Source organism: Phytophthora infestans, genomic scaffold (genome assembly GCF_000142945.1).
Source record: "Phytophthora infestans T30-4 supercont1.45 genomic scaffold, whole genome shotgun sequence".
Taxonomy (NCBI): Eukaryota; Oomycota; class Peronosporomycetes; order Peronosporales; family Peronosporaceae; genus Phytophthora; species Phytophthora infestans.
Genome location: NW_003303714.1, coordinates 673,772 through 695,815, shown reverse-complemented (window position 1 = coordinate 695,815; position 22,044 = coordinate 673,772). Strand labels below are relative to the sequence as shown.

Below are 22,044 nucleotides of genomic sequence, written 5' to 3'. Positions count from 1 at the left end.
TTTTCAGTGAGCGATCTGCAGGCCTATTACACGACGTGGCTGTGTTTGTAATATATCCCCCTGAGTCAGAATAATTAGCGCGAGCTAACCTGACTTTCTCCTTGAGTCAGAATAGCTCGCGCGAGTTAATCTGACTTTCTCGCTGAGTCAGAATAACTCGCGCGAGTTATTCTGACTTTCTCCCCGATTCAGATTAAGTCGCGCGAGTTAATCTGAATTATCTGAGTCTGATTCGTTTTGAACGGCTGCTTCCGGTGGCCAATCCCGAATTAAGGGCGCGGTGTCCAAGCGCACGTGCACCCAGCGGGCCGAGAGAGAGAAGATAGAGCTGCTGAAAAAGTGGAAATATTATCCAGAATGGACTACAGCAGACGCTTCGCGAGAGCTAAACGTCAAGGAGCCTACCTTGCGGGGATGAAAACAACAGTATTGGGATAAACTAGACTGGGGGTTCTGTGATTACCGGTATCGTCTCCCAATTGGGATTGGCTCCAACCGACCAACAAGGGATTTGCTGAATGCCAAGTTGCGACAGTAAGTGAGTCGGTACGAAAGCTGTGTTCACCATCTTCGTCTGTGATCATTTTACACTTTCTGTCACAGCTTTCATGTATCCACTCACCTGGTGTCATTTTCCCATTTACAGAGTGCAATATTTGTTCTGGCTGAAAATGCTGAAAGTTGGATGAACGCGTTTGCGAGGTTATAAGCTGTATGTGCATTTCAGTTTTTTTCTCAAAATACCGGTTTCAAAACCGGTCCAACCTGACACCAACTTTAAACAAATTACCGGTAGCAGAGTTTTCTGCTACAAAACTCCAATCTGAACACGAAATAATTAGATGCTAGTGTCTTTGTTTATGTTGAGGGGGGGGGGGCTAGAGACCTGCTGTCTATCGAGGACTAAAAAGCTGTTTTACCTCTCGATATCTACACCGTTCGATTGTTTTTCTCTACTTAAACGCTTGTTTCACGCACCTCACACTCCACGTTAAGCATCACTCAACCGCGCATAAGTTTGCTGGCTTCATTGCGAAGCCAGTCTAACTCGTCCATAGCTTGCTGGAACCCTGTCATATCTCCCTTTCCAACACACTCAGCCACTCTCTGTGCTGCAGCAGCTAGACGCTCCTCCAATGTATTGTTGCTTCGAGGCTGTGAAGCATTCGACGATCCTGGAGACACGTTGCTGGCAACGAGAGTCGCACCAGAAGAAGTGCCAAATGGTGTCGCGGAGCTCCGCACGATCCCAGATCCAGGTGCGAGCATCTTCTTGGTCGAGGCCTTGGGTGTCGAGCGTGGCATCCCAGGGAATCCAGGAGGTGCTGTCACGGACGGAGCTGTGGCTGGCACACGGTCTCCTCGATCTTCTTTCTTGGTAGCTAATAGACGCGCAGCATTGTTCGCGCCGATCCCCAACGAGCTCTGAATAATTTCATCCTTGGCCCGAGTCTTGTCTTCGCTGCTTAAACTACCGCGTCGAGCCAATTCCGCCACCTTACGAAGTCGCGCACCGTTCGGAGACATCATGGGCAGCCCATTGGCCTTCGTTGACGACGAAGTCGACGCATCATCATCGTCATCAGTCATGGGAGGTGGAGGCGGCGGCGGAGGAATCGCCAGCGTTGAAAGCCCGCTCTGTTGCTGTCGCGAAGCATTGTAAAATGACACAAAACTGCCCGAGATTTCTGCCTTATCGTCATAGCCGCCAGTCACTTGAATAACGTCCTCATCTGTGTAGTCCTGCGAGCTGGATTCATCGTTCGCAGACGTTGAGACGCTCGCGTCGGAGGCAGAATCCTCGTGGATCTCGTCTTCAGCATCACCGTGACGCTCAGCGATACCCGGCATGGCTCCAGCTGTACCATAACTAGGATATCCAGCCAGCTCTCCATTGTCGCCAAAAGACAAATCACGCGCGAGTTCAAGACGGCTTTTACTACGTCGCCGGAACTTGAAGAACTCCGCAGCATTACCGAAACTGCCACGTCGTGCGGCGTTGGCACCTCCAGGTAGCGGAATGCCGCCAGAAGTGGACGGCGAACTCGACAGCATGCCCGCAGACGGCGGAGGAGGAGGTGGGATGCCGGAATTACGACCACGCGAAGACGACTGTAGCGAAAGTCCCATTAATTGGGCCGCAGCTTCAGCAGCAGACGAGTTTAGTCCACCTGAACTGGTGTCAGCATCTGGATCCACCAGTTTCTTCCGTCCAGTATTCGTCTGCGGCGTGTTCAGCACAGCTTCAGCCACTTGCCACGGCACCGTCATCGACGGCCTTCGTGTGAGTCCAGGAGGCGGCGCCAGTACGGAATTCTGGTCCTGCGCTGGACTGGTACCAGCTCCAACCTCACTTGTCGTGGCTGGCTCGTCCTTGGACGCGATATTATAATATGAAGTCTGCTGATTGTAAAACGTAGCGCCACTACTCGCTGAAGCGTTGAGTTTCTTGCTCCTAGTCGGCGGTGGAGACCAGGACGGCAACGCAGTAGAAACAAAGCCGCCACTCTCGTCCATTGGAGGCGGGGGAGGGAACGAATCTTCCGAGAATTGTAGCAATGAGTTGCGACTGGAGCTGGCGCCATCGTCAAGACTGCCACGTCCAGGATCGGTCTCCTGAGACGACGTGGAGTTGCCTCCTCCAAAGTCGTAAGCAGAGAAATAATCTTCCGGTGTCTGGCCACTCGTGTACGAGTAGCGCATGGGCATATCGTTCACAGACGAGTCAACGTTGGGGAGTTGCGAGCTTCGTGAGCGACTGCGATGTCCACGCACTGACACGTCGCCTGATTCAGAGTTTAACGGTCCATGACTGCGACTCAGATCGCTGGGTCCGTGACTGCGACTCAGATCGTTTCCAAAGCCACTGTACTGCGCACTGCCAAACTGAGTGCTGCTACTGCTACGTGTGTGGTGAGAGCGCTTGGGTGTACTACCTGGTGTGAGCGAGGTGCGTAGATTGTCACGGTAGTGCGACTTGGCTGCGTTGTTCAGCACCGCCTTACTCACTAGTCCCGTCACTTCGCTTGCATGTACTGGGACGCTCTGAGACGCAACACGAAGCGCTGTGAGCTGCTTGAGCTCCTGAACTGACATGCCAGTCTTGGGAACAACTGGTGGGGTAGCTGCCGCTGCGGGCGTGGAGGTGGCGTTTACCACTGCCATGTTGATCTTGGGTGTAGCTGGTCTAGCGGACGAGAATCCCTCGCTCGCTGAGGCCGTCGGTGTGGCTGGATTGGACTGCTGCATTCTCTTCTGTGTGAGTCGCTTGAGATCTTCCACCGTCATGCCGCTCTTGATGCCCATTTTAGCTCCAGTCGTGGAGGGTTTCTGGGCTCCAGGACGTGCAGCAGTGGCGCTGCGGTATCCTCCGCCACGGTTGGGATGGAAGCCTGGCACCTTACTCTGCTGTTGCTTCTGATACTGCTGGTACTGATAGAGATTCTGCTGGGCTTGCGCCTGAGCTTGAGCTTGAGCTTGAGCTTGCGCTTGCGCTTGGGCTTGCGCTTGGGCTTGCGCTTGGGCCTGCATCTGTTGCTGATAGACCGAAAACTGTTGCTGGGACGTCGCCTGCATGTAGCTCTGCTGCGAGCGCACGCCCCCCTTGCGGCGGTTCATGTCCGCCATGGCACGCACTCACTCACGACACGACACACACGTAGGGAGCCAGACGGCTGCTGCTCTGCTGCTGGTGCCTAGGGAGTGTCTCTTTTTTCCGGCTTACTTGGCTCGGATGTGACTGTGAGCTCTTCGCCCCCCTCGGTAATGCGCACCGTAAACATGTTGAAATGTGTATGCGGCTATGAAGTTTGTAGATACTACATCAATCAGCGCACAGTATAGTAATTACTTATTGTTCGCAGCTTTGATTACTGTCGGTAATTTTGAAATGGCCGTCATACGTGGAAGATCGTGACCTTTCATGATCGCACTTTCGCATCTCATGGGCAAGAAGAGTCGACGTCAACGACCGAATGCGGGGAAACCTACGCAAACGGAGGCGAGTGAGGCTGCGACATCCCATGCTGCTGACGCACAGCATCTAAAGCTGGACCCGCGTGGCGATGGGATGTACAGCGGCACTTTTCGGTGGCTCGAGTCCAAAGTATTTCCGCAATTTCCACCATATCCGTCACAGTCTGTGAGCCTGTCAGCTGGCTGGAAGCAGTTCTTGACCTCCAGAAGCTCCTCTAGTGCTCATGTAGACCTCGTGGCTACGGCGACATACGATGCATCGATGCTGGACGCGCTGAGCTTTCCCATTACGCTGCTGCACGTGACGCAGCTGTTACAGCTCTGCACGGGCCCGGAGCTGCGTGTGTTAGTAATTGGAGCTTCGCAGAAGGCGGAGCAACGTATATGGCGCATCACTAATTACTGGAACGAGGTGGCCGCCTTCTACGCCGACGCCAAAGTCACACTCTTCTTTATCGGTCCAGAAGTTGACGATCGGGACGAAACAGTAAAGGAAGATCAGCCCGAGAACCTCACAGTTCATCACTTTAAAGGAACATTCGGGGACTTCCAGGATTCGCAGCTCTTCAGTGACTGTACACCCGAGACTTCTATCATTATAGGATACAACACCGGCTTCGGCAACTTTGTGGACTCGCAAAGACACGAATTACTCTTCAGCTGGTTACCAGATCTTCGTCGCATCGCCGAGTCAAAGATCCCAGCCATTTTTACTTGCGCCAATGACTACGCAGACATGAATGGAGAGTTCGCAGTGCAGTCACGGATCATCGGCGCTAACATGTTGCTACTACCCAAGCAGAACCCCTTTAGTGCCGCCTCACACTTCCACGAAGAAGAAAAACGAGATACAGCTTGGTCTCGTGGGAGCAGCTTCATGTATGTTGTATGTGGAGTCGATAGGACACGGCGATTCCAGGTGGAACTCGGAGACGTGAAGGCGCTACAGAAGCGCCTGGATGCAGAGCTAGATATCCACCTGAAAGACCGGCTGAGTCGCCATTTCTACAAAGGTACGGTACTGACAAAGGACCAAGCGGCAAGATGCAAGGCTCTCAAGACAAATCAGACACAAAGCGAGTCAAAATCTGCTGCACTTCGAAAGGATCAACTCGAGACGCCTCGATTCGAGTTGATGTCAGGTCAACAGGAGAACGAGATCGTCGTAGCCATTCATGTACCCAAGATGAAGTCACCCTCGGAGCAGATTGCAGTGGATCTCACCGACTCTGTGTTAACGGTATTTGTACCGGGGAAATACCTGCTGAAGACCAAGTTACCTTTCCAAGTTGAGGAAGCAGCAGGATCGTTGCAAGCGATGCTGACACTCCCCATTCTTCGTGTTGCGCTTCGTAAAAAAGTGAAATATTAATATTAAGAATGCAAGTAGTGTGAATCGAGTGTTGACACTTGTCCAGCTACAAGTAACTAGCTTATAGTTCTCATTAAACTAACGTTAGCAGTTGCTTTTCTGCTGAACTGCTTCGATTCCATGACTCGCTACTGTTTGCACGTGCTCACGTCTTGATCGGCTTAAAAGCGATGTCGCTGGCAACGGCACGTGCAACCTTCTCGCCTCGAAGTAGTTCCACCAGTGTCACGGCCATAGCGATGGCAGTTGCTGGGCCTTTGCTCGTCACGCAATTCTCTGCGATCACGATTTTGTCGTCCGAGTACAGATCACTCAGCACCAGTTTATCAGCCGGGTCGCCAGCCATGGGGCCTTCAACTAGCGCGTTGTGGAACAGCACCTCGGACACGGCTTCGCCCACTGCACCGTACAGCTTACCAGCAGACTTTTGATCTTTCAGCAGTGACGTCAACGTCCGACTAGCACCCAGCGCTTTCGCTCCAGGACCGCCGGGCACCGCAATGACATCATACTCGTCATTGACACAGAACTCGATCGGCTTGTCTGCTTGCACTGCTGTACCCGTGGCGAGCTTTACTATGTGGTTGAGGTGTCCGTCAACACTCGCAACAGTCACGCGAACACCTCCACGAGCCAAGATATCACATAGAGCGGCCACCTCGATCTCCTCGCTACCCATTGTCTACAACGATCCCTCGTCAAAAAAAAAATAATCCTGAAATTAAAGATTTAGTTAGCTTACCACAGGAACGAGCGCCGTGGGCTTCGGATTCACGATTTCACTGATCGCCTGAGCAATTCGAGCCATCGTGACTTGTCTTTCGTTCTTGAGGGTCAATATGAGAGTGCAAGACTGTTGTTTATCGTTGCTCATCGTTCGTGTTGAACTTCATGTTGGCTACTCCCATGCGTCTTTTTCTTAGTTAACGGTCTTGAGGTTGCTCTCAAATTTGTAACTCACAGCTGAATCGACATCGAAAAAACCATGATGGCTGGAGGAACATCTGAGTACATTGCGCTGGGCGACGAAGATCTTCCAGTCCAAGCACTGCCACACGTGAAGCCTCGAGCTTTGATTGTGGTAGCAGACGGCTGCGAAGAGTTGGAGACGTTGGCGCTGTCCGATGTCTTGATCCGTGGAGGACTTCATGTCGTCATCGGGTCGGTCGGAAGAACCAAGAGCAACATTGTCATGGGCAATCATGGCCTACACATCCAGGCTGAGAAGCCAATCGAGGAGTGCAGCTTCGAAAACTTCGAGCTGATCGTAGTGCCTGGGGTACGTGCATATTGCTGTTAATCTCCTCGATAAGGTGCTTACAGCTGCTGTGCAGGGCGATGGGGCTACTCACGTGCGCGACTCTGATCTCGTCATCAAGATGTTGCTGTGGCAGATACAAGCTGGACGTTGGATTGCTGCGAGCTCCTCAGCACCTGCGGTTGTGCTGAATCCACACGGTTTGCTTGGCGAGCGAGCCACCTGCTCGATCGCTCATGAGCCGGAGATGACGCGCGAGTTTGTCGACGAAGATGTCGTGGTGGACACTCGCTGCGTGACGAGTCAGGGACCAGGCACGGTGCTGAAGTTCGCACTGACGCTGGTCAAGTTGCTAAATGGAGAACTTGCTGCTCAACGAGCTGCCAAGGAGCTTTTGTATCCTTGGCCGTAGGCGTTGAAGACTCTTATTTCATTTTTTGCCTTTTATAATTGCAACCACAATATTTTCATTTTATTCCAGTCTCCAACCTACTGAATAACTTACACACGAAACGTTTCTTTTTTTGCAGGCAACTCGTGCGCCCTGCTCGAGAAGCCTACGCCTGGCGTCACATCACAATGGACGCGTAGTACCGTGCGAACACGAGCGAAGCGAACATCAACGCGTCAATCCGGTCCAAGACACCGCCGTGTCCAGGAATCAGCTTCCCCGAGTCCTTCACACCCGCTGCACGCTTTAATAAACTCTCAAAGAGATCTCCTAATCGCCCCACTATCACGGCCATCACTGTGAATCCAACTTGAGCAACAGCGGAGCCAGGAACGTTAAGAAGGTCCGAGGAAATGAACATAGCGGTGATGCCGAATAGGATGGCCCCTACCGTTCCTTCATAGTCCTTGTTCTTGGACAGATGAGAGGCCAGCGGATTGTAGTAACTGTAGTGGATCCGCTCCAGTAGCTTTCCCGTCAAGTAAGCTCCAGTATCGGACGCCCACACGACGTACAGCAGGACGATCAGGAGCTTGCGATACGATTCCAGTCGCTCGTCATCTACGAACGCAACAATGACCGAGAGACTGCCGATGATATACAAATAGCCAAGCATGTCCAGCGCAATGTGTAGGAACGTGGCGGGTCCTGAAGTGCGCGTCTGTAGACGAAAGAACACGATAACCACCACGCCAGAAAGGAAAACTTGAGCTGGTTCCAGAGACACACCGCAACGGAAGCGGTTGATGGGGCACGCAGTCGAGTGCATGGTCAATAATGTAAATACCGCCTTCTCCACAAGGCAGATGAAGGCATACTTCCAATTGGGAGTGAAGAACGCGCAGAGAGCAGCGACGAAATCGGTGGCGATGCTGTAGAACCATCGAAGCTTGAACAGTTGCTTCTCCTGCAGCTCGGGGATGTGATTGACGTAGATCAGGAATATTGGCGTCGTGAGGAGAGTGGCAAGCGCTGACAATACCAACGCAGCAATCCACTCATTCTGTCCGAAGTATTTGTCGGCAATTTTGGACACCGCAGTATTTGAGAAACTCGAGTCGTGCAAATACTCCTCGTCCTCCTGTACGTTGCTGTCGTGGCTGGGTCTTCGCTGTCGAGGCGTCTCGTCCAATTGCGGGGACAAAACGGAGGCTCTTGGAGGCGGTGGAGGCGTTAACGGCGACGACTGCACAGTTTCTCCGCTAGTGCTAGCTGCAATGCGCCCTCTGTTGATATACACGTCGCCTGCGATATCTACTGACCCCTCCACTCTTCTCTCTCTACTACTACTGCCACTTTCACTTCGTGTGCTGCGGCTGAAGCTGCCAGACACACGGTTGTCGTCCCCATCGCGGCTGTTCTGGTTTGACACGGCGTCCCTGTGCATTAATCCTGGCTCGCAGGCGTTCATCTTGGTCATGACACGCAGATAAATACGGTGTTGCAGCCATGCATATTCGTAGGAGCAGATGCTGGTCACGAAGGTGCAGAACGTGGCAGTGGCAAAAGCAGGTGAGAGCCACAGGAAGACCGTGATGAGTGGCACCAACACAAGCGCTGACAGTACACGCTGCACCACATTCATATGCAACCATCTTCGAGCCTTCACACAGGCCTCGCAGGCGACGGTGGACACTGTGGTAGCCGAGTGAGAGACGCTCGAGTCGGTCGGCGATGGTGGCGATAGAACGACGATATTTGTGGCCCCAGTATGAAGGAAGAACGCGGAGGGGGATCCCGGTGAGCGCGGTGTTATGGGCGTGACGGGAAGACGCGGGAAGCTTCCAGAACTGGGCATGCTCCGCAGCATTGGCGGCTCTGGTGACATCGGAGCTTGCTGGCCCGCCATGATGGAAGTCAGTTGAGCGTTAGCGAGCGGACGAGCAGATTAAAAATCTGTTTATTAATACCACTAAATTTAGTAAAATCAAACCTACTAAAATCAAGAACCGGTAATGAGGTGTACCCCTGTTTCATGATGCAACTAAAGTGCATTGCGCTGGCATTTGTGCATGCACAGTATTTACTTTCGTTGAGTACAGTACGTAAAAAGCGTAAATACATAACTTGTTTCGCACAGCGAAATAAAACTAATGTTATCATCAACCTACTGAGTACGTTTCTCCTTCAAGCAAGATAAGTGGCAATGTGGTCCTGTAACTTGGGGCCAAGTCTTGGGCCTAGGCATTATGGACAGTAGCTCAGTGTCTGCTATTGTTGGGCAATCCGTGACTTTAAAGCATGGTATCGAATGACAATCATTCCGACGTTATCAGATACGCAAGCATTGTCGAATGTGCTGTACAGTACGCTCCTACATCATGCAGGCAACATGGCGTGCACGCGCTCCTACATGGACGCAATACCTGTAGTGGATGCTCGTGCATTATTGTTTGAATAATAATTGCAGCCCGCCCCATTCTAATACAGTCCGTTTCAGGACTGAAAACAAGCCTCATGACTCCAGTCGAGTGGCAGTCACGCCGCGGGACGATGGCAGCCAGTGGTTTGAGCCGTTGTGGACCTCGAAAAAAGAACCCGACTGAACAACAACCCTGGGTAACTTGCGCAAGACATTACGTGCGTGAGCTGATGACAACTTGGACAACAGCGAAGAGTGGCGCGTAGTGCGCGTCGAGCATCGATAATCTATGGCTGGAAGGCCATCCCAAGACAAATAGCAGCGAGCTGAATAGACAGCAGTAGCGGTAGCAAGCGCGCTGTTCGTAGCTTTCTTGTGGCCCTTCGTCGCTTGCGAAACTGAATCGCCCTCACGGTCTGGGCGCTTCCGAATTAGCGGGGTAGGTTCATTGTGCGTTTTATGTGCGAGATCCTACTTCGGCGACCGTTCATTGGTCGGCGGTCATCGCTTGGGTAAAGGCAATTGGCTAAAATAAAAGCAGGATCCAACCATTTTTCGAGACAATGTCACTTTGCATTTTGCGGCGTGGAGGACAAGTGGTTCGTCCGTGCAGATACAGAAGCAGTATTTCCTTTATCCGATGGCGTCGCTGCTGGACACACTGATTGGCGGGTACGCGTCGCTCTTCTGCATGAACGAACGGCGTGGATCGCCTCAAATGTCGGCCAAAGTCCATGCGCCCTTGGAGCGAAGGCCGGCCCCGATGCTCAAGAAGGTGACGAAGCTGTCGATCAACGATCGGTTGCGCACACTCATCGGCGAGATAATCAGCGAGGAGGAGCTCGAGCAACGTGTACGTACATTGTTTGCTTATCGACGATGGGAGGCGTGGCTGACGATTTGCTGGGTGACTTGATTTTTTTCTATTTGCGCAGCTCTCGTTCGGACGTGTTCTTGGTGCTGGTGCGACATCCAAGGTGTATGAGGCGGTAGACAAAAGCTCGGGCCAACGAGTGTCAGTCAAGGTTTTCGACAAGGTGTCTATGGTGGAGGCACGTCGCTCTATGGTTGCAGATGGCCAATACGTTCGTGAGAAGGCTGTGCATCGTGTCCGCCGCCGACTTTTAAAGCTCGTGTCGGAGCTGGAAATCTCCAAGACGCTGGACCACCCTAACATTATCAAGTACTTAGGCGCTTACGAAACGTCACACCGAATCTGCATCGTCCACGAACTCGTGGAGGGCTCGGACTTACTAGAACACTTGCTGGAGAACGGCAAGATGCCAGAAGACCAAGCGGCTGGCGTGTTCCGGCAGCTGCTGTCGGCGCTGGAATACTGTCATAACCGCAACATCTTCCACCGCGACCTGAAGCTTGAAAATGTCATGGTCACTAAAGACTTGAAAGTGAAACTAATTGACTTTGGTCTGTCGGAAGTGGTGGCCAACCCAGAGCAGCCACTGAAGACTGTGTGTGGCACACCTCTGTACTGTAGTCCAGAGATTCTTTTTCTTCACGCCTCGGCACAAGCTGCACGTGAAGGCTTCCGTGGAGGCCCAGCCGACGTGTGGAGCGTCGGTGTACTTATCTTTGCGCTTCTCACTGGCTGCGCACCTTTCGACGACTCGGACTTCCACAGACTGCGCCGAGATGTTTCACGCAATCGTATCAATTATCCAGCGTACATTTCCGACCAGGCGAAAGGACTACTGAAGAACGTGCTAGTTACCGACCCGCTCATGCGTCCTACAGCCACAGATATGCTGTCTTACGGCTGGTTACAGGACTCACCTGCATCGGACTCCCTGTCCGACAACCAGGAGGAGGACTGGCTGTGTACGAAGCGCAAAAGTGAACTCAACGATGACATTCGCTGTCGTTCACTCTCCTGCCGTCGTACAACTGCGTCCGATGGCACGTACAGCTCAAGCGCGAGTCTCGAAGATGTGTCAAAGCGCAAAACGTCGTCACCAACGCACTTCTCGAGCTTAGAGAAGGAGACTGCTGAGGGCATTCCCTTTTGACTATGAGAGCTGCCCCATGGGAAGGCAACAGTTAGTAAATTAACACACGACTGGATCGCAAGGTTCGTCAACGCTAATATATTTACCGGTACAACCGAACTGTGACTACGTTTGATCTTCTCTCGCTCTTTTGGTCAAGCGGAGGCTGTTGGTGGTGTGGATGTAGACGACTTCAGCCCAGCTCGAGCCTGTTCTGCCTTTAGACGAAGCTCTTCGGCTCGGCGACGAGCATCCTCAGCCTTCTTGGTTGCCTCTTCCTTTCGCTGACGAGCTAGTTCCATGTTCTTCTCGATCTCATCCAACTTGCGCTGTCTCTCGCGTTGACGTTGGGCCTCTTCTTCACTTAATTGAGTCTCGATCTGCCGGCGCGAATTCGCTCGAACTTTGGATGCAGCCTGGAATGCCTGTCGCCGCATTGCCTCGGCCTTCTCTCGAGCTTCACGCGCCTTCTGTTCTGCCTCTGTGCGTTTGCGCATGGCTTCATCCTTGCGCTTCTGCACAACTAGCAGCTCGGCCTCCTGCGCCTCGCGGAGTTTAAGAGCTTCCAACTCGGTCTGTTTGGCGAGACGCTCACTGTTCTTTTGTTCGTACAGTGCTGTGGCTTCGCGAGCTTTCTCACTCATCTCTTTAGCGCGCACCTTGCTATCAAGCACCGTCTGCATGGCTGCTCGTTTGCGTTGCTCCGCTTCGCTCTTCGCTTGAAGCAAAGTTGCAGAGGACGTCTGGTGTTGCAGCGATCTCTGTGACGTCTCGGACTCGTACGTCTTCAGCACTCGCTCGCGGTCGTTGTATTCGGCTAGAGACGCTTTGCACACAGCATCAATCAGCTTCTGGTCCGCGTCTTCCTCTGCTTTCTCCCTCGCGCGGCGTGCTTCCCACATGGTATCCACCGCGGCGTCGACGCTGCTTCTGGTGGCGCTGGACGTCGCACTGGACACACTCGCCCTTTCGCCAAACAAGGTTTCTCCTGGGTTAGCACTTGTCTTCCTGCCAAACAAACTCTCTCCAGGGTTGACGGCGGCGGCAGCGACTGATGCATTGGCAGCCATGGCGGCTTCACTGTAGGTTGAAGAATGAGTAGAGCTGTCGAAACTGGCAGCGCTGACATTACTGGACGAGCGACCTGCGCGGTTCATGGGCTGCTCTGGTCTAGAGCTGGGTGGCTGGCCGGATGCGCTGGCGTTGCTCCCGCGATCCTGCTGCTGCGGCATGTTGCGCCACGTCTGCGGTCGCGAATAGTCGGTCGAATCCTGGAAGGACATCGGCGCGGCGTTTACTGGCACGGCGTACGGGATTTCTTGAGGCGGAGGCTGAACGTGTGAGTATTGCGGTGGCGGAGGCTGCACGTACGACGTGTACGAGGTGTAGGGCGACGGCGTCTGGTAGCCGTCAGAGTTAGGGTAGTAATAGCCGCTGCTGCTGCCTGTGTGGAAGTTCGTGTGGTTTGGGTGCGAGAAGCTGCTCATCTGGTGTCGAAGTTGCCGCACGCCGGAGAAAAGCGGAATGGGTGTACTGTACATGTATCACTTCATGTTGGAAATCTTGCGACATCGTCCTGTAATCTGGAATATCCTCCAATCATATGGCATCAAAAAGGGTATATAGACTGAAAAGCGTTGGACAAATGGGGCTGCTGCCACAAATGTCACAATATGCACATTGAAGGGCGGAACAATCTTCATGACTCCGTTCTCGCCAGTGGTGTGATCATGGGCAAGACATCCAAGGACAAGCGGGTTCGTTGCCCGCTGCAGCCGATGGTATATTCCTCGTGCTCACCCCACTCGTGTATTGACAGGACATCTACTATCGCAAGGCGAAGCAGCAAGGCTACCGTGCACGATCAGCCTTTAAGCTGCTACAGTTGGATGACAAGTTTGGACTTCTGAGCGGCGCTACTCGTGTCGTGGACTTATGCGCAGCCCCTGGAGGCTGGAGTCAAGTGATTGCGGAACGCGTGCCTAAAGATAGCACCATTATAGCAGTAGATCTTATGGAGATGGCGCCGCTGGACGGAGTGGTGCAGCTAAAGGGTGACATCACGCACAAAGCTACCGCCGACGAAATTGTCGCGCAATTTCGCGGTCAGAAGGCGCAGGTCGTCGTGAGTGACGGCGCCCCAGACGTGCTCGGACTTCACGATCTGGACGAGTACCTACAGGCACAGCTCGTTCTTGCTGGACTCAACATCAGCCTTCAAATTCTGGAAGACGGCGGTACCTTTGTTGCTAAACTGTTTCGAGGCAAGGAAGTGTCACTGTTGTATGCCCAGCTGCGTCGATTTTTCAGTAAGGTGACATGTGCCAAGCCCAAAACGAGTCGCAACTCGAGCTTCGAGGCGTTTGTTGTTTGCCAAGATTTCCACTTACCCAAGGATTTCGTGCCGGACATGGAGCGAAACTTGCTGGATTTGCAGTACGTTGAAGATGCCAAGTATGAAGACGACGAGGACTGGTATACCAGCGACGTATCAGCGGAGCGTGGTGTGTGCGCTGACGTTGTGTTTATGGGTGCTGGCGATGTGTTTGGCTACGATGCCGATCAATCGTATCCGCTGGATGAAGATGAAGGGGACACGGCAACACAAGGTGATGCGGCAAAGTATGTTCATCAGGAACCACTGCAGAAGCCTATCAACCCGCCGTACGCTAATGCGCTTAAGAAACAACAGCACAAGTAATAGAAGCGCACTTCATCATAGTGTCGAAGTCACAGTTTTTTATACAGGTGCAGGCACTCCGTTTGCCTCACTGACCGAGGGCTCCTCGATTTCTGGACTGCGTTTCTTGCGTTTCTTCCTGGATTGTTTTGGCTCTAAACCAGAGAGCAGACACGATGACTGTTATTTCGATTTCTTCAAAGCAAAAAATCTAGGCTCATGGGAAAAAGTTCATACGTTCGTCATTGCAAACATTTTGAGGAATGGCAAGTGCTGGAGTCGTGCTTTCCGGACTCCAAAGTGCTACTTTGCCAATTTCACGCTCTTTCGCATTGGAAGAAAATACATAAATCGAAGTTTGGCTTGAACCCCGAAGCACGTTCTGTCAAGGCTAATCTCCTGTCAGGCACCTGCGCTCGTGCAAGTTAAGCACGGAGCTGCACCCTCCAAAGCGGTCGTTGTGGCAGCCAAAGTACACACGCTTGATTGACACATGAGCGAGCGCTCCTGCGCACATAATACACGGCTCGCACGTCACGTACAACGTGCAGTCGGCCAAAACTTCGCAAGCCTTGTCACCATACTTGGCAGCGATTGCTTCAATTGCTACAATCTCGGCGTGCATTGTGGCCTGCAAATATTATTTGTCTATATTAACACAATATCACATTCGAAATGGTGCATTTTGAGCTTCGCACATTGCAGAGCTCGTTGACACGGTTTGAAGCGCTGGCGATGATCTCGCCCTTGTGTACAAACACGCATCCCACAGGCACTTCCGCTCGAATCAACGCCCTCTCACCCTGTAGAAAGTAATTTACACAAGTCAAATACTTTGGCATCATAGCACACGTCGCCAGGGTTAATCGGGAGCTGCATACCTCGAGAAGAGCTTCTCGCATAAAGTGTTCATGCTCATCGATATCCATTGCTCCGTCGGTCGAGGGTTACGATTTGGGTTACGAAAATGGATATACTCGGGCTTCTATTTGAGGAGGACACACTGACGAATATGAGCCGCTCGTTGCTGCAGCTCCGGCAAAGCCTTCGAGCGGCGACGCGGCCGACTTCGCAGCTGACGCGTCGGTGGATCAACTATGGTCACGATATGCACAAGGTTTGTGGCGTTTGGTGCTTGGTACCGCACCGTGGCACCGATTTCACGCCTGGTGTGCTGGTTAGGAAATGCTCAATGGCACTGCCAAGGTCTCTGTGACCGAGTACGATGAAGGAGGCTTCGTCGTCAACGACGTGGTGGGTTTTGGAGTGTACACGCTGAACCGATTGGTTTCCATAGAATAGCTAACGAATGCTGTCAATGATGTAGAATATGCGCGGAGGTGTGGCGCTGTTCTCCGAGATCGCCATGGTAAAGCATTCAAGAGCAAACGTTAGCATTTGTGCGATTATTATACTCTGACTTCCGATGGGTGCTGTTAATGTAGCTCTGGAAGCCGAAAAGGGTTGAGGAAATCACGCGGGAACACCTCACTGTGTTCACAGTTGCCAACCCTCCTGTTGGTAGGTGTGACGCCATGTTTGATATAACTTGTGAAAGAGGCTGAACGGGCTGATGCAGAGATCCTGGTGCTTGGATGCGGTGAGCGTATCAACCACGGACTGGCTCCAGAACTGAAAGAGCTGATGAAGGTGAACGGTATCGTTATTGAATACTTGGATACCGTCAACGCCTGCGCTACATTCAACATCCTGAATGCCGAGGACCGCAGAGTGGCTGCTGCACTACTGCCGTATGATCCTGATGCCACCCCTGAGGCCCCATAATCAATCAGCTGAACACACAAAGATACAGACACGGAATAATTTCAAGAGAGACGAGAGGTGTTGAGTTCCAAATATGCATTCGCGAGAATTATCTGATTGTGCCCGTTACACGAAATTATCGTCGCAACTGGTTTTGGCAAGTAGGGCACTTGTAGCGTACTCCTCTGTTCTCGTACTTATCGATGCAGCCTTGGTGGGCTACAGTCTCACAGTTTCTGTCGTGGCACTTCGCTCCCTGCAGCAGTTCGTATTGACAAATCGGGCATTTCTTGACCTGCAAGTCGCGCAGAAATGCAATCAGCTCCAGGTAAGCACGCGGTCCCAGCGTGAAGCTGCGCGTCCCTAATTGAATGGCGCTTGGTGCGATCCACTTTTCGGCTGTCAGCTTGCGAAGTAGCTCCTCCACTTCGTTCAACGTGGTGGGACTTTTGCGCAGATTATACAAGGTTGCCTCCTCCAGAGCTCCTTCATCTCTGCAATAAACACAAGACAGTAAGCTAACAAAGTGCATGGTGACAGGCAGATACTTGTTCTTACGTGTCCACGATCTCCTCCATGGCCTTGCGCAGGAACACGATCTCCCACGGCTTGAAATTGCTACCAAACGCTGTCAGCGAGTCATTGCTCTGAACAAACAGCATAAATACAGTATGCACATGTCAGAAACAGTAATATAATGCAAGTATGCACCCTGTGTCCTCACCGTGTTGACAACAGCCAAGTACATCTTGCCGTCGTCGTACATGCCGCGACGGACGTCAAGCGCAAACGGTCGGATGTTTCCAGCCACTTTATTCACCATTTGATCCACATCTGTGGCGGTCATATCTACCTCGCAACAATCAAAAGTCAACGTCTATGGTGCTTCTAATGATGACAGCGATCCACTGACCTTCGCCTGTGAGTTTCCTGGCCAAGCGCCGCACCTCTTGATCTTCCATCGCGCCAGCTGCCTGTATTGAAGCATAAGCAGTTAATTATTGGATACGTTATTACATTTCAGTAAATGAGCAGTCTAGTGACCATGATGCGCTGCAGCAGCATACGGTCCGAGTCGTTCATTAGCGCCATCGCAACCGTTTTTGAATTGGCGCCATTTTCTGTTGAACCTATCTCACATCATATCTTCGGTGGCGCACACAACCTATTTGATAGGAAGGATAATTGATTTCAAAGGATCACCATGATGCTGCGCCGCTACGCTGGTCTGCGTCGCTTCAGTTCCATTGCTACGGACCTTCCGCTGGCGCCGATTGGCACAAATCCTCGCGGAGACGCCGACCGTATTCCGGAGGATGTGGTGCGTGCACTAGACAAGTTTATTGTGGGTCAGGAAGAGGCCAAGAAGGCAGTGGCCGTGGCTCTGCGCAGTCGTTGGCGCCGTCGACAACTGCAGAATGACGCGCTGCGAGCCGAGATCTCGCCTATGAACATCCTCATGAGCGGTCCCACAGGATCCGGCAAGACTGAGATCGCTCGGCGTCTGGCTAAGATCTCCGGCTCGCCATTCCTCAAGGTGGAGGCCACCAAGTTTACCGAAGTGGGCATTTACGGCGCCAACGCTGACTCCATGATCAAGGATATCGTAGACGTGGCTGTCAACATGGAAAGAGCTGAAGCACAGAAGCTCCACGCTACTGCATCTCGTGAACGCGCCATCGACCGGCTCGTCGATCTGCTGGACCACAAGAAGCTCAGCGACATTTCAAGGGCCGACCTTCGCGAAGATATTGCTACGGGTAAAGCAGACAATCGAAAGGTGCGTGTTCAGCTCAAACCACTGTCAAATAAGACACGCCCCTCCTCTGCAAACCCAGAGATGATGATGGAAATGCCTCCTGAGCTAGAGAAAATGATGGCACATCTCGATACCCTCATGACGTCGCGTTTTTCCGGCGGTGGTAGCAAGAGTGAGGACAATACGACAAGTATGACGGTAAAGGAGGCACTGCCTCGCCTCGAAGCAGAGGAGGCAGACGAGATTATTGACGACGACGAAGTGGTCAAGAGGGCGTTAGAGAACGTGCAGCATAACGGCATCGTGTTCCTGGATGAGATCGACAAGCTGGCTAGCGCTGGCGATCAGGCTCGCTCTGGGGGAAATGGGGCAAGCTACCGCAAGGGTGAAGGCGTCCAGAAGGAGCTGCTGGCTTTAACTGAGGGCTGCGCTGTGAACACTCGCTACGGACTCGTTTACACAGACCACATTCTGTTTATCGCTAGCGGTGCCTTTCATCGCTCCAAGCCTTCGGACTTGATGCCGGAGCTGCAAGGTCGTTTGCCGATTCGTGTGGCCCTCTCACCCCTTGGCGCTGCTGAGTTCGAGAAGATTTTGAAGGACACGGAGCATAATTTGCTGGAGCAGACGAGCGCACTGATGGAGACGGAGGGCGTGAAGCTCACTTTCACGGACGACGCTATCAGTGAGATCGCGTCTATTGCAGAACAGGTAAACGCACAGACGGATAACATTGGTGCGCGTCGCCTGGCAACTATCATCAGCAAGATCACAGAGGAGGTGTCGTTCCACGCACCTAAGATGAACGGTATGACCTTCGAGGTCGACAGGAAGTACGTACAGCAGCGTCTGTCCAATGTGCTGGAGCGCACGGATCTGTCCAAGTTTATTCTGTAGACACCATAACATTCAGCAAATGCAGGAGGCACATGCGTCAACTGTTGTTTGTGTTGCTATTGCGCGTTTATTAATGCACCTTTTAAAGCCTCTACGCTTCGACCACCAACTTCCAGGCATCTGCGAATTCTATTCCTTCCTTCACTTTCGATTCCACGGCTTGTGTGACTTCTTTCCCGTAGATACACTCCAAGATCTCGAGCTGGGGATCGCCCATGAGCTCATCGTACTTAGCATTCATCGCTGTCGTGTAGTTTGTGATGCGTTCGAGCCTGGGCAAGTCTTCGATGACCGGCATGAGGTACACTAGGGAGGATACGGTCTCTCCCTTGCGCTCTCCATCCAACAAGTCCACGTCGATCTCGTCTCGTGCATAGAGATCGTCATCCACTTCCTCCAGGACGTCCAGAGCTGCCAGCGTGTCATCTTCGACGCTATAGACCTCGCCGAGCACTCGGTAGCCCTCGTCCTTCGGCGCTCGGTAGAGACACGGGTAGAATGCCTGGTCATCCAGCACCATGTGGAACTCCTCCTTGGAAGTTCGAGCGGCAGCGACGAATGAAGCCTTGTCCAACTCAATGGCTGGCTTCAGGTACATCGTGTAGTTGTACAACCCCGTCTTAAGCGTTCCGTACACGAACACCAGCGTCCGCTTCGCTGTCTGCTTCGAGGACATCGTGCACGTCCAGCAGAGGCTGAGCTTCAACTGATGACGAGATCAGATTTGCTTTTGAACCTTTCAAAGTGAATAATCGTCAGCTAGATCTGATAATGCCAATTTAGTATGAAAGATGAACGATTATCGGTCTACCCTTGACGTGACATTGTAAAATGATTTGGTGAATGTAAGGAACTGTTTGACCATCTTCCAGCAGAACACCATGGACCTGAGCGCGGCACTGAATGCCATGGACGACGACTACCACTTCGGCGACGGTGCGCAGTCTACTTGCTCATAAGGCTTCTGCTCCTTGTGCTTACTTATGTGCTGCACCTGCTCGTATTTCTTTACACTGCAGAAGAACAGGTACCGACGCAAACAGAGACCGTGGACGTTTATTTACTACGGCCCGAAGAACCCCGCGAGATTGAACTCAAGGACTTCACCATCATGAAGCCTAAGAGCAACAGAATGAACCGCCTTGTGCGCTTTTATCCGCGCTGTCAGATCTCATACCGAGCCACGCTGCCGGCCGAAGAGAAGTTGGTGGTGTCTCCTGGCGGCACCGTCACGACCACAATGCTGCCAGAGCGTCTACCTCGCCACAACGGTGGCTTCAGCAACCCGAGCCGCAACGCGGAGATCTTCCGCCTCAAGCGAGAGCTTCTCACAGAGTACTACGCCTCGATGAAGGAGGACGACCGGGAAGCAGCCATGTTTGACGCGCTCATCGGCCAGAACGCGCACCCAGTTCAACAGCCCAGCTGGGCCAATAGTCACAGCTATGCTGATCGCTTAGAGAAGAAAAGTTCCCCTTCTATACTTCCACGTGCTCGACGACCGCTGCCAAAGTACAAACCTGTGCAGGTGGGAGGGGAAGACTTCGTTCCTCTGACAGGAGATAAGCCAGGGAGCTTGACGCTTGACGAGCGAGTCAAGTACATTTCTTCACTCTGGCCAGGCCTAGCGCCTGTTGACGACGACGATGATATCATGGATTACTATGGAATCGAAGTCCAGATCATTTCCGAGGAAGAGAGGGAGAAAGAGCAGGCAGCGGAGGTGGGGGACGACACAAAGGCAGCATTTGATACAACAACGAGAGCCGTGGCTGCGTCAAAGTCAGCGAGTGCAGATGGAGAAAAAAAGGAGGACGAAGCAGCCAGCAGCTCCGAGACAACAGCTCCGTCGTCTCCCGAGTTATCGGCGGAAACGCGTAGCTCTGCGTTGCAGAAACTGAAGGAGGCAGCAGCAGAAGATGACGACGAGATTAAACCGAATCCCATCGCGACCAAGCAAGACGACTGGGTGCAGTGTGACAAATGCCAAAAGTGGCGTCGACTACCGAGTAAGTGCTCCTTCTTGAAAATAAAGAAGGTGTGGACTGACCCTAGTGCTCTCTGCGGCTTCAGATCAAGTTAACGTGTCGGAGTTGCCGACAGTTTGGTACTGTAAGATGAACAAATGGGACAAACGACACAATGTGAGTGTTGTTACATGTATTCAGCGCTGTTATCGAGTTCTCAGTTCTTAACAAAACTGCTCTGCTTCTTTAGAAATGCTCGGCACTGGAAGAGAAGCTCGTGGTGCTCATGAACGGACCAGATTTGGCGGAGTACCGTCACCGCAAGTTTATACAGGACTTTATCCAGCGCTGCAGACGTCTGGATAAATTGTCCTACCACTACAAGTACACGCACTCTCAGGACGACGATGGCGAGCGCAAATTCGTGCAATGTTCGGAATGCTTGAAACTGCGCCCGCTACTTGGTGGCATGGATCCGAACAAGGTGGCTGAGCCCTTCGCGTGCTGGATGAACTGGGACGAGCTCTTGGCGAGCTGCTCGGCACCTGAAGGCCCGCTATACCCCCGAGAGAAATCGCGGTATATCTCAGCGTCGCGGAACGGGACAAACAACTTGACAAACTTCGTTGATGACGACGTGAAGGGGAAAAAGGGAAGCAGCGAACCCGTTTCAGGCAACGGACGTGGTGGAAGCAAGCCTGGTCGGAAAGGAAAACGCAAGGCGGACAAAGAGTTAAGTGGCAGAACAGCAAAGGCCAAGAGAAAAGCAGCAGCATGAGCAAACGTAGCTCTTGCATATACTTTGAACAAATGTGTGACAAAGGAATCAGGTCAAGTGTAGAGAACCTTCATCGCGAGGGCTCGAGCGCATCGCGACGACCTCAATCGCTTGGGTTTTCGTCTTGTCATCACTTTCCAGGTCACTCCTTTTCCTGGAAGCGCCCGTGCACTCGTCTGCGCTGGTAATTCGCTTCTTCTCATTATTTATTGCTCAGCAAAATTGCGATACCTTCTGCAATTGTTATCGTCATGAAACGGCAACCCGCGAGCTCATTCCTAGGAGCTTCTAGCGGGGGTCTTAAAAGCGGCCTAATGTTTGCATCACTGCGAAAAGAAGCGTAGAGCTAGACAAGACACCGGCACGAGGTGTCAGGATGTCGCAGCAGGAGCCAACGACAAAATGGGGAAAAAGTCACACCCAAGCAGCAATCGATTTCTTGTGCACATGTGACACAGACAGCTGAGTCTTGGGATTCACGTGAAATAAACTGCACACTTCATCGCTCTTGTAGCAAAGGATAATGCCAAGGACAAGCAAGAGCACGCAGCTTCGCCCAGTCCTTCCAGCACCCCCCCCATTAGCTACAGCAAATAAACCTCTCGAATGTGTTATCATCATCGAGACGACGCGAGGTCGTCTCTCAAATTAGGCTAAAGCATCATCACAATGGACAAGAGCGGCGCTCAAACCGATGAAGCGAGCAACAGCAGCAGTTCATTGCCCGTCGAGTCCGTCATAGACTCGCGCTGACCACGCCATCACATACCGACATCGG

The 22,044-nt window shown here is 52.4% G+C and overlaps 14 protein-coding genes across 14 annotated transcripts; 7 read left to right on the top strand and 7 right to left on the bottom strand.

Moving 5' to 3' along the window:
- Positions 1-851: 851 nt before the first annotated feature.
- On the bottom strand, positions 852-3,627 carry PITG_16344 (uncharacterized protein; the record flags this gene model as incomplete). Its single annotated transcript, XM_002897360.1, has 2 exons — positions 852-3,403; positions 3,554-3,627. The coding sequence occupies 2 exons, from the start codon at positions 3,625-3,627 to the stop codon at positions 1,003-1,005; spliced, it is 2,475 nt and encodes an 824-aa protein (XP_002897406.1).
- Positions 3,628-4,069: 442 nt separating this feature from the next.
- Positions 4,070-5,347, top strand: PITG_16343 (uncharacterized protein; the record flags this gene model as incomplete). The annotated part of the gene is made up of 2 exons (XM_002897359.1): positions 4,070-4,993; positions 5,093-5,347. 2 exons carry the CDS (start codon positions 4,070-4,072, stop codon positions 5,345-5,347), a joined length of 1,179 nt encoding a protein of 392 aa, XP_002897405.1.
- A 145-nt stretch (positions 5,348-5,492) lies between these two features.
- PITG_16342 (uncharacterized protein) lies at positions 5,493-6,155 on the bottom strand (the record flags this gene model as incomplete). Its single annotated transcript, XM_002897358.1, has 2 exons — positions 5,493-6,029; positions 6,090-6,155. The coding sequence occupies 2 exons, from the start codon at positions 6,153-6,155 to the stop codon at positions 5,493-5,495; spliced, it is 603 nt and encodes a 200-aa protein (XP_002897404.1).
- Positions 6,156-6,322: 167 nt separating this feature from the next.
- On the top strand, positions 6,323-7,017 carry PITG_16341 (uncharacterized protein; the record flags this gene model as incomplete). Its single annotated transcript, XM_002897357.1, has 2 exons — positions 6,323-6,626; positions 6,682-7,017. 2 exons carry the CDS (start codon positions 6,333-6,335, stop codon positions 7,015-7,017), a joined length of 630 nt encoding a protein of 209 aa, XP_002897403.1.
- Positions 7,018-7,326: 309 nt separating this feature from the next.
- On the bottom strand, positions 7,327-8,983 carry PITG_16340 (uncharacterized protein; the record flags this gene model as incomplete). The annotated part of the gene is made up of 2 exons (XM_002897356.1): positions 7,327-7,338; positions 7,448-8,983. The coding sequence occupies 2 exons, from the start codon at positions 8,903-8,905 to the stop codon at positions 7,327-7,329; spliced, it is 1,470 nt and encodes a 489-aa protein (XP_002897402.1).
- Positions 8,984-10,005: 1,022 nt separating this feature from the next.
- PITG_16339 (protein kinase, putative) lies at positions 10,006-11,547 on the top strand (the record flags this gene model as incomplete). Its single annotated transcript, XM_002897355.1, has 2 exons — positions 10,006-10,271; positions 10,354-11,547. The coding sequence occupies 2 exons, from the start codon at positions 10,059-10,061 to the stop codon at positions 11,440-11,442; spliced, it is 1,302 nt and encodes a 433-aa protein (XP_002897401.1).
- On the bottom strand, positions 11,500-12,908 carry PITG_16338 (uncharacterized protein; the record flags this gene model as incomplete). The annotated part of the gene is made up of 1 exon (XM_002897354.1): positions 11,500-12,908. One exon carries the CDS (start codon positions 12,906-12,908, stop codon positions 11,577-11,579), a length of 1,332 nt encoding a protein of 443 aa, XP_002897400.1.
- Positions 12,909-13,151: 243 nt separating this feature from the next.
- Positions 13,152-14,122, top strand: PITG_16337 (ribosomal RNA methyltransferase, putative; the record flags this gene model as incomplete). The annotated part of the gene is made up of 2 exons (XM_002897353.1): positions 13,152-13,178; positions 13,241-14,122. The coding sequence occupies 2 exons, from the start codon at positions 13,152-13,154 to the stop codon at positions 14,120-14,122; spliced, it is 909 nt and encodes a 302-aa protein (XP_002897399.1).
- A 370-nt stretch (positions 14,123-14,492) lies between these two features.
- Positions 14,493-15,030, bottom strand: PITG_16336 (tRNA-specific adenosine deaminase, putative; the record flags this gene model as incomplete). Its single annotated transcript, XM_002897352.1, has 3 exons — positions 14,493-14,732; positions 14,800-14,904; positions 14,983-15,030. The coding sequence occupies 3 exons, from the start codon at positions 15,028-15,030 to the stop codon at positions 14,493-14,495; spliced, it is 393 nt and encodes a 130-aa protein (XP_002897398.1).
- Positions 15,031-15,102: 72 nt separating this feature from the next.
- On the top strand, positions 15,103-15,958 carry PITG_16335 (uncharacterized protein; the record flags this gene model as incomplete). The annotated part of the gene is made up of 5 exons (XM_002897351.1): positions 15,103-15,218; positions 15,284-15,355; positions 15,429-15,470; positions 15,547-15,622; positions 15,681-15,958. 5 exons carry the CDS (start codon positions 15,114-15,116, stop codon positions 15,884-15,886), a joined length of 501 nt encoding a protein of 166 aa, XP_002897397.1.
- Positions 15,950-16,956, bottom strand: PITG_16334 (uncharacterized protein; the record flags this gene model as incomplete). The annotated part of the gene is made up of 5 exons (XM_002897350.1): positions 15,950-16,359; positions 16,424-16,512; positions 16,590-16,714; positions 16,779-16,839; positions 16,910-16,956. The coding sequence occupies 5 exons, from the start codon at positions 16,946-16,948 to the stop codon at positions 16,002-16,004; spliced, it is 672 nt and encodes a 223-aa protein (XP_002897396.1).
- A 116-nt stretch (positions 16,957-17,072) lies between these two features.
- PITG_16333 (ATP-dependent hsl protease ATP-binding subunit hslU, putative) lies at positions 17,073-18,521 on the top strand (the record flags this gene model as incomplete). The annotated part of the gene is made up of 1 exon (XM_002897349.1): positions 17,073-18,521. One exon carries the CDS (start codon positions 17,073-17,075, stop codon positions 18,519-18,521), a length of 1,449 nt encoding a protein of 482 aa, XP_002897395.1.
- A 91-nt stretch (positions 18,522-18,612) lies between these two features.
- Positions 18,613-19,197, bottom strand: PITG_16332 (uncharacterized protein; the record flags this gene model as incomplete). Its single annotated transcript, XM_002897348.1, has 1 exon — positions 18,613-19,197. One exon carries the CDS (start codon positions 19,195-19,197, stop codon positions 18,613-18,615), a length of 585 nt encoding a protein of 194 aa, XP_002897394.1.
- A 205-nt stretch (positions 19,198-19,402) lies between these two features.
- On the top strand, positions 19,403-21,266 carry PITG_16331 (uncharacterized protein; the record flags this gene model as incomplete). The annotated part of the gene is made up of 4 exons (XM_002897347.1): positions 19,403-19,457; positions 19,541-20,530; positions 20,595-20,665; positions 20,739-21,266. The coding sequence occupies 4 exons, from the start codon at positions 19,403-19,405 to the stop codon at positions 21,264-21,266; spliced, it is 1,644 nt and encodes a 547-aa protein (XP_002897393.1).
- Positions 21,267-22,044: the final 778 nt, after the last annotated feature.